Source organism: Phymastichus coffea, unplaced genomic scaffold, assembly GCF_024137745.1.
Source record: "Phymastichus coffea isolate CEN01 unplaced genomic scaffold, Cenicafe_Pcof_1.1 PCOF00015, whole genome shotgun sequence".
Lineage (NCBI taxonomy): Eukaryota > Metazoa > Arthropoda > Insecta > Hymenoptera > Eulophidae > Phymastichus > Phymastichus coffea.
Window position 1 is genome coordinate 2,834,667 of NW_026706826.1, and position 12,112 is coordinate 2,846,778.

The window sequence follows — 12,112 nt, forward strand, 5'->3', positions numbered from 1 at the left end:
ACAAGATCTTCGTATGACTGTGCGAGAACTAGAACAAGACCCTGGGATACCAAAAACTATCATTTCAGAAATTTTAACCAAAAATTTAGGAATGAAACGCGTGTGTGCGAAATTCATCCCAAAATTGCTCACAGCAGAACAGAATAACATTCGCTTAGAAATCGCTCTGAACAATCTGGAAATAGTCAATAATGATGATAATGTGCTTAGAAAAGTTATTACAGGTGATGAATCATAGGTTTATGGTTATGATCCTGAAACAAAACAACAATCTTCACAGTGGAAGCATTCTGAATCGCCAAAACCAAAAAAAGCACGTCAAAGTCGGAGCAATGTTAAGTCAATGTTGATTGCTCTTTTCGATTGTGAAGGTGTTGTACATCACGAATATACACTAACAGGTCAGACAATCAATAAAGAATACTACGTTCAAATTTTGAAACGTTTGCATTATGCAGTAAGAAGAAAACGGTCGCACTTTTGGGAAAGTGGTGACTGGCTTTTCCATCACGATAATGCGCCAGCGCATTCATCCAATCTTGTGCAGCAGTTTTTGAGCAAACACAATATCGCATTGCTTCGACAACCTCCATACAGTCCCGACATAGCCCCTTGTGACTTTTGGCTGTTTCCAAAACTAAAAAAACCACTCAAAGGACACCGATTCGATGACAAAACAACGGTTGAAAACAGAATTTCAGTGAAATTCGTTCAAAAATTGCTTAATTTTGATGAAAAGAACTGTCGCATGACCATCGATGAGGAGGAGATGGTGAATGAAGACAATGAAGATCCTGATTTTCACAAAGGGTTATAACTGGTGATGAATCGTGGGTATATGGTTATGATGTCGGAACTAAAGTCCAATCGTTTCAATGGAAGACCCTAGAAAAGCCAACACCCAAAAAAGCACGCCAAGTTCGATTAAATGTCAAGGTTTTGCTTATTGCCTCCTTTCGTGGTGTAGTTCATCAGAAATCTTTACCACAAGGTCGTTCGGTCAATGAGGAGTATTATCTTAAAGTTATGCTTTGTTTGCGAGAGTCAATACGCAAATAACGTTCAGAACTTTGGAAAAACAATTCGTGGATTTTGCATCACAATAATGCACCTGCTTATTCATCGTTGCTTGTGAGAGATTTGTTGGCCAAAACCGACATCAGTCATACCTAAGTCTCTATATTCATCAGATTTGGCTCTCAGTGACTTTTTTCTTTTCCTAAAACTTAAGAAATCCATGAAAGGACATCGATTTTCAACGATTGAGGAGATAAAAACTGCATCACTGAAAGAACTCAAGGCCCTACCTCAAAATGATTATCAAAAGTGCTTTCATGATTGGAAAAAGCTTTGGCACAAGTGTATTATAACTAACGGAGGTTTCTTTGATGAGAACTATATAAATATTGACCAATAAATAAATGTTTTTTGAGAAAACCATAGTCACCTTACTTGTTGAACACCCCTCGTATACATAAAACTTGGAAACTTACACGAATGTCATAAATTACTTTCATACACATTCGAAGACTGAAAATATATTATCTGTTTCCTAATAATAAAACTTGATATTTATATTATACTTATTACCCCTTATAGATCTTATTATATGAAGTTACTTAAGAAATGAAATGTAGAAAAATAACATGCACATAATAAGTAGTTTAAATATTTAAATGATTAAAATGGATAATTTATAAAACTAATCAGTAATTTTCATTCCTGTTCAAATTTTTCCCTAACAAAACCATATATAAACCAAATATCTTATTTGAATTTTAGAACGAATACTTACCTTGGAGTTCCTCACAACTATATTGCGGTTTTCATTTCTAGTTAATAAACATTAACAAGTATTATTGAGTTTTAGATATTTATATCAATAATAGAATATCTGAGTTAATTGCGGTACCTATAATGATTTTAATATTTAAGTTGTATAATAAATCTTTGATAACAAAGCCACAAATTAAAAAAAGTCCTCTAATCTTCAGATGAGACCGTGTGTTTTACACGTTTTTTAGGTCGCTGATTTCAAATTTGGGGTCAGTTTGACCTCATCAGATTAGATTAAAGGACATTTGAAGGTCAAATTGTTAAAAAATCTAATAATCTAATAATCTAATAATCGTTGAAAAATCTAAAACCTATATTTATACATATATATACGGGTGGTCCGATAAGTACTTAGCCTACAAAAGAAAAACGAAAATTTTGGAAAAATGGTGTTTTATTTTCCAACATAGTCTCCTTTTAGTTCGATACACTCGGCCCAGAGATGCTCCAACTTCTTTAACCCGTCTGAAAAATACGTTTCCTCGAGGTCTGAAAAGTAAGCTTCCGTGGCAGCGATTATCTCCTCATTCGACTCAAAGTTCTACCCGGCGAGTGACTTTTTCACGTTTGGAAACAAAAAGAAGTCGCACGGGGCTAAATCTGGAGAATAAGGTGGATGGGGCAGCAGTTCGTAGCCTAATTCGACCAATTTGGCCATGGCGACGGCGGAGGTGTGAGCCGGTGCGTTCTCAAGGTGGAAGAGCACTTTTTTCTTAGCCAAATAGGGCCATTTTTTCTGCGATTCGACGTCGAATCGGCCCAATAATTCGGCATAGTACAGCCCTGTGACCGTTTTGCCCCTCTCCAGGGAGTCGATGTAGATCACAGCTTGTGAATCCCAGAAAACGGTGGCCATCACCTATCCGGCCGATGAGGCAGTCTTCGCCTTCTTCGGAGCACTTTCGCCGGGTAAAGTCCACTGTTTCGACTGTTCCTTGGTCTCTGGTGTATACCAGTGGATCCATGTTTCGTCGACTGTCACGAAATGACGCAGAAACTCCAAACTCCTTCGGATTGCGCTTAAACAGCGTCAGACATTGCTCTGAAGTTGTCTCACGGTTACGCTTGTTGTCCGGAGTGAGCAAACGCGGCACCCATCGCGCCGACAGTTTTCTCATGCCCAAAATTTCATGCAGGACATGACCCACGCGGTCTTTTGAGATGCCTACGATCTTAGTTATCTCGCGCACCTTCAATCGTCGATCTGCCAATACGAGATCGTGAATTTTTGTCACGTTACCCACCGTGGTAGCCGTTTTCGGAGCACCTGGACGTGGCCTTTCAAAAATCGACGTGCGACCATGTTGTAACTCGTTAAACCAATTTTTGACGGTCGCCATCGAAGGAGAAGTGTAACCGTACACAGCATCCAAGCGCTTTTTGATTTCTCTGCGCAATTTCCCTTCCAAAAACAAGAATCGAATCACCGACCGATACTGCTCTTTTTCCATTTTTCAAAAAACAACGGACACGCTCTCAAAAATAAACTACAACTCTGATCCGGCTGAAATCCTGACAGTAACCATCGAGAAGGTTGTACTACGTGATAGAATATTTCTTTTGCGAGAGTGGCGCCATCGGGCGGTGAGGATAAGTACTTATCGGACCACCCTCGTATGTTTTTGACATCACTGCATCCGAATCCGGGCTTCTTTTGAAGCCCCAACTCAAGATAAAGGTCAAACAGAGGTCAAAGAACGGCAAATTTTAAGTTTAAATACGTATTGACTTCTTTTTATTACCGACCTCTGTAGGTCATCCAAAATAAAAAATATTCTCGTTTTCTAGATTTTGTCCTATGTATTGACTGTGGATTGGAATTCTGGTTCTTTAAACAGTTTATCTTTACGTTTTTTGAGTCGCTGATCACGATACTCTTGTCCATTTTCCCCACCACGTCAAAATTAAGGACAAACAAAGGTCAAACCCGTCAAATCTGACGATATAATACTTTTCGTCCCAGATTTTGTAATAGCAAAAAATTTACATCCAAATACATCTAGATCTGTCGATTGAAATGACCTCTGGAAGATATCCCAAGGCCAAATAGTTCTATTAGAACTCTCGACTGATGTATCGACAGTAAATGGGGATTTGGGGTTCCAAATCATTTGATAATTGTTTTTGAAATTACTGAATCCGAATATAAGCGGCGCTTAATCCCATTTTGCAAACTTTAGATCATTTGAAGGTCAAACGGTGAAACAACTGTAATAAAATCCGAAAAAAAAACTATATGTTTATGATTTTAGTGTCACTGAAAAGAAAACAACAAACAAATGACTATACATGATCTCTATATATCGTTAGATTTTAGGGATTTGACCTTTATTTGACCTTGATCTTGACGAATTCGAGTCGAAAGAAGTCCAGATTTGGCAAATGCCAAATAGATACATGTGTGTGTATGTGTGTGTTTTCGGATTTTCCAATGATTATTTTGACAATGCCAATTTGATATTCAAATACCCTTAAATCTACCTTGATGGAATCAAACGGACCCCGACTTTGAAATCAGCAACCCAAAAAATGTATGACACATGGCCTTATCGGAAGGTCATAGAACTTTTTTTTTCTGGGGCTGTGATATTAGTACGTGGTCGTTATAATGTATTTTACTTACCATGTAGTAAATATATTATTACTCAACTACAAATATAGATTGAACTTATAAAAGTGACATAAATTAAACGTTGAATTATTAGAAAACTAATAATATTTTTTTCACTCTGTGGATGCATTTGAAAGTAATTTATAGCATTTGTATAAGTTGTATAAAGATTCCACTATTATCATAAGTTTATAAATAATTTCAAAAAATTGCGAAATAATATATCATAATATTTTCAAATAGTAATATTTGATTTAAACATATACTTCAAAAATTTATTTAAAGCATTTAAAACTGATCAATAGCATCCATGCTACGTTTGAGTAAATTTCGTTACTTTCATAAGTTTAAATACAAATTAGAAAAATATGAGAATGAGACACACAAGATTTAACAAGATTAATAATTTTTATTATTTTTATGAAAACAAATCCTTTTTTCTGTTTTCGAAGGTATCATTTATAGCAACTGTGCTGTTTTTATAGTTTTAACTGTGGATTAAATAGTGGTATTTGAAAAGAATAATAGAAATAGAAATAGTAAGGAAATTGCAAAGACATTAATACAACATTTTACTTTGCCAAATTTTTTTTTCTTTTGAGATCTGGTTATGTTTGTTTTTTGTAAAACTTTCACCAACTCATATTAAAATTCTATGCCATTCTTATGAACCATAAAGAAAAGATAACGGATAGATCTAGGATTCCGCATTATGGTTCATAGTGCTAATGCATTATGGTATTAGTATTTTTATTTCCAATAGTTACATAAGATCGTCTATACCAAAATATTATGTTTTATTGATTAAAATGATTTCACACATTTATATTTTAAAGAAAAAAAGAAAGTAGCACTATTTAGATTAAACATTTTGAATTTAAATTAAGATAGGTGTGGTTTGATTCAAATATTAATATAGGAACTGCATGAGCCAATCAAATAGTGATAATTTTAGCCTCATATTGATCATGACTTTTTTATAAGGGAAAAAAAATATTTCTAAAGAAATTTGTATATCTTCTTACAGAATTAATTTAGTTTAATTTTATAAATCATGTAAAAAATAATTCTATAAATATATTTTGAAAAAGTAAGATACTGTTTGTATTCAAATAGTATTTTACTTTCTTACAGGACTCATATTTTTAAATAAAAAAGGTTCAATAATATACATACCTTAAACGTAAACGTAGTGCACCCCAATCACCAAGTGGTGTTACTCCTGAGAAAGGATACCATTCGTCCATTTCTTCGCCATTAGATAAAGCCGATAAGTCTACCGTTAACTCGGCCACTTCTGTATCTTTACTACGTTTGCCTTTATTATAGAGAACCAATGAAAATGTCATGACATCAGGCGGTACGTCTCTATAAATAAAACGATAAATATAAAAATATTAAAACCTGTTTTGTTTTCAATGATACTAGTGGAAAAAAACACTGCTACTTTTATCATTAACTGTTAATTTTTTACCCAATTTTGGTTACAAAGAAAAATTAACAAAATACAACCATCGGTACCTATACGCAAAATATAAGTACATATTAAATAAAACAAAATATAGTAAAAAGAGAGAAAAAAAAGAGAAGCACATTAATTTCATAAGACTACAAAATGCGATCTAAACCGAGAAAAAATTCAATTTAGCTAATTTCATGAATTTTCGCCCATTGAAACCAAATCTGACTTTCCATTAGTTTACATCACGTCACATTCAAGGATATTTGAAGGTTCAATTTATGATTATTGTACAATTAAATTTTTGACTATAGATTCCGAAATTCTACGTTTAGATATATATTTTTTTATTTTTTAAGATCTATTTTTAAATTCATAATGACGTCAAATATTGCACATATTATATAGATATACCAATAAAAGTGTTTCACGCTCTACAATACTCATATATTTTACATATTTTGAGAAGTTAAAATCAAGTACGTTCTCAATTTGACTCTATCTCCTTCGGTTTCATTAGAAGGTGATTAGATAATTAAACTGAAAATCCAAATTAAAAAATAAACACATGAAATAAATAAAATGAAAATTATAAATAGTAAGTAAAGAAAAAAAAACGATATATATTTTAAATAATAACACCTATTTCAATTCCGGATCATTGAAAAAGTAGAGGCAAAAATTGAACCGAGCTTGTGAAATGTTTTTGGTGGACCCTCAGATACCCAATTGAAGTGTTTGAGAAGACGCCCAAAAACGAGGTGAAGCGTTAACACATGGCCGGGAAGTCGAGACGGCTTATCGAGAAGCAAGTGTGCTATTGTTGGCTACCAAGCAACTGAGCACTGTAAGTACTAATTGCTACTTGGCATTCTCTCTCCGCTCTCTCCCCTAGCTTGCTTGTTTTTTTTTCTTTTTTTTGTGGTGCATTCTTTCACACTACGCATACTGCTTTTGTTTCGCACTTTCTCGCATGGCGAATTAATATTGTGGTTCGATATCCACGGAATGATATTTCGTAATTACGACGAGGTTAAGCGCGTCCGTTCACTCATTTGTACACCAGGCACCGGTTTCTTCACTACCATTATACGTTGTAGCTCACAAAGCGGCGCATCTGCTTGTACTACGAGTACACATCTGTTTTTGTAAGCGCACGTATACTTAAATACTTGCGTAGCACGTATCTGCGCGACGCATGGGTGTTGCTTCTTTTCTACCCTAAATTTGTAAATTTTTTTTTTGATACACCGTTGGTTACTTTAAAGCCCACATATTGTTATTTACGTTACCGCTCTTGCTTTTTTATTTACTCAGTATTTTATTGCGCTATTGTTCGTACTTTAATTTCTCCTGATTATCTTTAGCCGAATTATCCTATAGCTCCCAACACTCTCCGCGGGCCGATTTCTCATACTAAGAAGAAGGCGACCCGAGGAAGCTGGACCCTGACTGCGACTGCGTTGGAGCTCAAATTACACTAGAAAGCGTCATCGCTTCGAACAAATTTCATTTTTTTATGTCCCGGAATTTATTTAAAAATTGTTTGTGAGCGTTGGTTGAACAAAAAGTTATTGTTTTATTTGAAAAATGGAGCGGTGATAAAACATTTTCATTTGAAAGGCCTTACAACAACAGAAATCACAGTTGAGTTGAACGCCGTTCATGGCAAGTCTGTCCTTGTATTTAAGACTGTTTATAACTGGGTAAATGAATTTAAACGTGGCCGTACAACGACAAAACATGAACCTCGTTCAGGACGCCCGTTCAGGACGCCTCGTAGAAGTGAGTACGCCCGAAATGGTCAACAAAATCCACGATATGGTGTTGAGTGATAGAAAATTAAAATTGTGAGAATTAGTTGAGGCTACAGGGGTATCAAAGGGTACAATCATTTCAATTTTGTATGAAAAATTGGGGATGAAAAAAAAATCAGCAAGATGGGTGCCGCGTTTGCTCACTGTTGAAAACAAACGAACCCGCGTCGTCACCTCTGAAGCTCTTTTGGTACACATACTTACGTCGTAATCTGGAAGACTTGGCGTCGACTCGTAACTGTAGACGAAACATGGGTACATTGCTACACGCTTGAAACCAAATAGTCCAAACAATGGATTACCGCAGGAGAACCAGCCCCAAAGAAAGCAAAGACAGTAAAGTCAGCTGGTAAGATTATGGCCACGGTTTTTTGGGATGCGTATGGAATCATCTACATCGACTACTTGGAAAAGGGCCATACCATCATTGAACAATATTCTGCGTCATTATTAGATCAGCTGAAAGAAAAAATCAGAGAAAAACGTCCTCACTTGAACAAAAAAAAATGCCTCTTTCTTCAAGATAATGCTCGAGTTCACACGTGTGCAGTTTAGATGGTAAAAATTAACGATTTAAAGTTCGAATTAATTGACCATCCACCATATTCACCTGATTTGGCTCCCAGTGACTTTTTCTTATTTCCTAACCTCAAAAAATGGCTTGCCGGACAACGATTCACGTCGAATGAAGTAGTCATCGCCGAAACAAATGCCTATTTTGAGGGTTTTCAGAAATCATATTTTTCTGATGCCTTAAAAAAACTGGAAGGCCATTTAATAAAATGTATCGATCTTCAAGGAGATTATGTTGAAAAATAAAAAAAAATTACATATGCAAAACTTTTTTTCCTTCTTTTTGTAAAGACTTATTGACCCCCCCCCCCCCCCTCGTATCTCCACACTATCGTTATATTTCATCATCAGGTGGTGGCATCCTTCAAATAATTTCCACTTGATTAAATAACATAGTTCTAGTGATGTTTTCATTTACCGAAAAAATTATTTTCAACAGTTATTTTCTCATCGAATCGCTTTTCTTTGAGTTTTGGAAACAGCTAAAAGTCATAAGGGATTATGTCGAGACTATATGAAGGTTGTTGAAGCAATGCGATACCGCTTTTACTCAGAAACTACTGTACAAGATTCGATGAATGCGCTGACGGATTATCATGATAGACAAGCTAGTCACCACTTGATCAAAAGTACGGTCTTTTTTTTCACTCACGGGTGGCCTAAACGCTCAAAAAACCAAATATTCTGTACCTTCAGAATTTGTTTTATAGAATGATTATACAATGTTCTTAGAGCGAAAAAATGCAAATATGAAAATTGTAGGAAGTACCAATTTTTTATATTAAAAATTTAAAAAAAATTAAAAAAAAAACTTATATTAATGAAAAAAAATTTTTTTGAACTGCATTTCTATTGATATTATAAAACTATTATAACAGTATATAAATACTTATGCTAAATATGAATATAACATAAATTTACGCATATCTACGTGTTCTGACCCATTCGAAAATTTCATACAAATGCCTTCATGCATTAACACGTTTTGTTTACATTTCATGCCGGTACAGATTTACACCATCCTGAGTAATTCTATAGTACGTACAGTCTATATACATACTCATATTTATCTAATGTAAATACTACATTGACGAATATCGGAAAATCGCAAACGATCGAATTGCAAACTTTTGATTTCTATTAGTCTCATTTTTTCTGCTGAACTTATGATGCAACGGTAATCGATTGTAAATACCGATTCCTTCGCGATTCGGCAGAGGTGCGAGAGCGAAAAATTTGGAGAGAGAGGAGGCACGCAAGAGTAATATCGATATAGCCGGCAAGAGAGGACAATGCTGCACTAGTATCTAGCCTTCTAGCCATCACTTAACCAGCAGTGACTAGCGGAGTTACGAGTACTCGCCAGCAGTAATCTGAGCACGACGGCAGGTGCAGCACTAACACCCGCATAGGAAAGAAGCGCCCGATTAGCCGTAATACACGCACGGTTACGACTCATCACCGTAACCGCAACTTACGGTAAAATCAATCATGCGAAAATTCCATGCTGTGTTTTACCATATTAAAGATTTTTGCTCAACGAAAAGGAAAGGATAATGTTTCTATAGCGAGCAAGCAATGGCACCAGTCTACTTTGATTTTTTAGCAAGGTGGAAAAACTATAAAATATTTCTCAATCATTCTGAAAACGGACAACTACGTGTAAATAAATTATTTTGTTGTGAACATAATTTATGTTTTAATAGTTAATTTATTTTTTGTTATATATTGTATGAAGAATCATAAGAAGAAACTAACTTTGTATCAAAACTCGTTTGTGTTCAAATAAATACCTTGTTTTTTGTTTGTAATTGTTTCTATTTATAATTTTTTTGTACGTGTGTATGTTAATATCTGTATCTATTTATTTATTTATTTATATTTTTTATAAATAAATGAGATATGATTAATATTACCTTTTTATAAGACATTTTTTCATTGAAAAAAAATTAAATCCATGTAATTAGTAACTTCCCTTGTCAACCATGTAATTAGTAAGGAATAGCGTTAAAATTTGAAACTTTGATAACAAGGGCATGATAAGTGTTAAGAGTTTGATCAGTTCTGAAAGACACGAGCAATTACTAAAAGATTTAGAGAAATTGTTTCTTAATTCTTGAAGCAAATAATTTTCTAACTTTTTTACAGGCTTCTCGGTAAGTACATCGTAAATTTTTTGTAATTTACAAGTTGCAGCTTCATAAAGTGATATTACAAGCTCTTTCTGTGTTTTCATAACATATTTTTCAAGATTTGTATTTTTTATGTTTCCTTTCTTACGCAAAAGAAATACTGAATTTTCTAAATTAGCCATTATTTTATCATGAAATCCATCTATAAACACTCAAGACACTGGTTGAAAATCATTTTTTTCATCATTTACGTCCATTAAAATATTGTCATCTGTCGTTGTTTCTTCTTCTATTTCTACGCCCATTGCGCCATAACCATTAACGATACGCTTATAGCAGTTACGACACATACTCTGTGTTACACACACTAGCTTTTATATTTGGATTTGCAAATTTCCTTTGTAAAAATTCAGTATAGTCACCAATATTTTTAAATTCATTTTGTTAATATCATACACGACTTTAGTATATACCTTGAAACAATAGAGACATTTTAATCTTTGTAAAGAGTATGTTAATATAAATAACATATCGCCAGGCAAAAATTCAGACACGTACTGTCGCTACATAATGAATAAAAGAGAATATTATTTAAAAGTATCGTAGAATTTGTATACATAAACACAGTTGACTATATACGTAAAGGTCTATGACAACAACTGACTTTATATGAAGTCAATACCCTCCGAGTATCATGGTATTTATGTGCTTGTGAGTATGAATGCGTGATTGTCAGAATAAAAATTTTTGTATTTGAAAAAAAATTTTTTTTCTTTTTCCAAGTCCTTGAGGTATTTTGTGGACGCATACTCAATAGAGATGGCAGATTATACGCCTACTGAAATTGTCGATATGATAATGATTTTAGGGGATTGTCATAACAATTATGCCGCTGTATCGAAACTGTACGCTGAACGGTACCGAGACCGAAGACATCCTACTGATATGACAATAAGAAACTTGACTGAAAGAGCACGTACCGAACAGTTGGTGCGCCAACGCCGACATTATCAATACGACGACAATGACGTGCGAGTATTGGTTGTTCTAGCAGCTGTTCATCTTGATCCACATGTAACAAAAGCTCGTTCGTTAACTATTATTCAAGGTAGGCAATTGAGGCGCACTCGCTTATAGCAGTTAAGGCGCGAAGGGGGAAGAGGCAAAGAAATAAAAATAGTTAATAACTTATTACACTCACTCATATTCGCATTTAAACAAATATAATTCCAATCAATTCAAGGTCACATTACATTTCAATTTCGCAATTACCGCACATTGACAAACCGCATATTGATAAGCCGTATTACACATACTCTTAACCTAATAAACACAACGACGTTATTAACACCTATTACAAAAGAGTAAGTTAACTATCTAATCGCGCTTACAAATCTAACACATCTAGGAGACACAACGCGAGTCGCCCGGCAGATGACCGCCTTGACGACAAACCGACTTAAGCTATATAGCTAAAAGAGAAAGTCGCCCGGCGAGGGATCGCCTGGACGATTTCTCTTTGCGCCATTTATTGCCCAACCGTCATTAGGGCAGGTAGCCGGCGTGTGCACGCCTTGCTACCCACCTAATATTAAAAATTACGCGCAGTGCCGTCGATGAATAGAGAGAGATAAATTTACAAACTTGACCTTCGGTGCTGGAGCGGGAGTCCCGGCTGCGCCCT

At 34.9% G+C, this 12,112-nt stretch overlaps 1 protein-coding gene across 2 annotated transcripts in view; it reads right to left on the minus strand.

The window, feature by feature from the left end:
- LOC131675037 (ras GTPase-activating protein 1) overlaps positions 1-12,112 on the minus strand; it is a 1,462,590-nt gene that overhangs the window by 713,373 nt on the left and 737,105 nt on the right. For both annotated transcript variants that reach the window (XM_058953862.1, XM_058953861.1), the window contains exon 8: positions 5,624-5,815. In XM_058953862.1, coding sequence (XP_058809845.1) covers positions 5,624-5,815 — 192 coding nt within the window. The remainder of the gene's footprint in view (positions 1-5,623; positions 5,816-12,112) is intronic.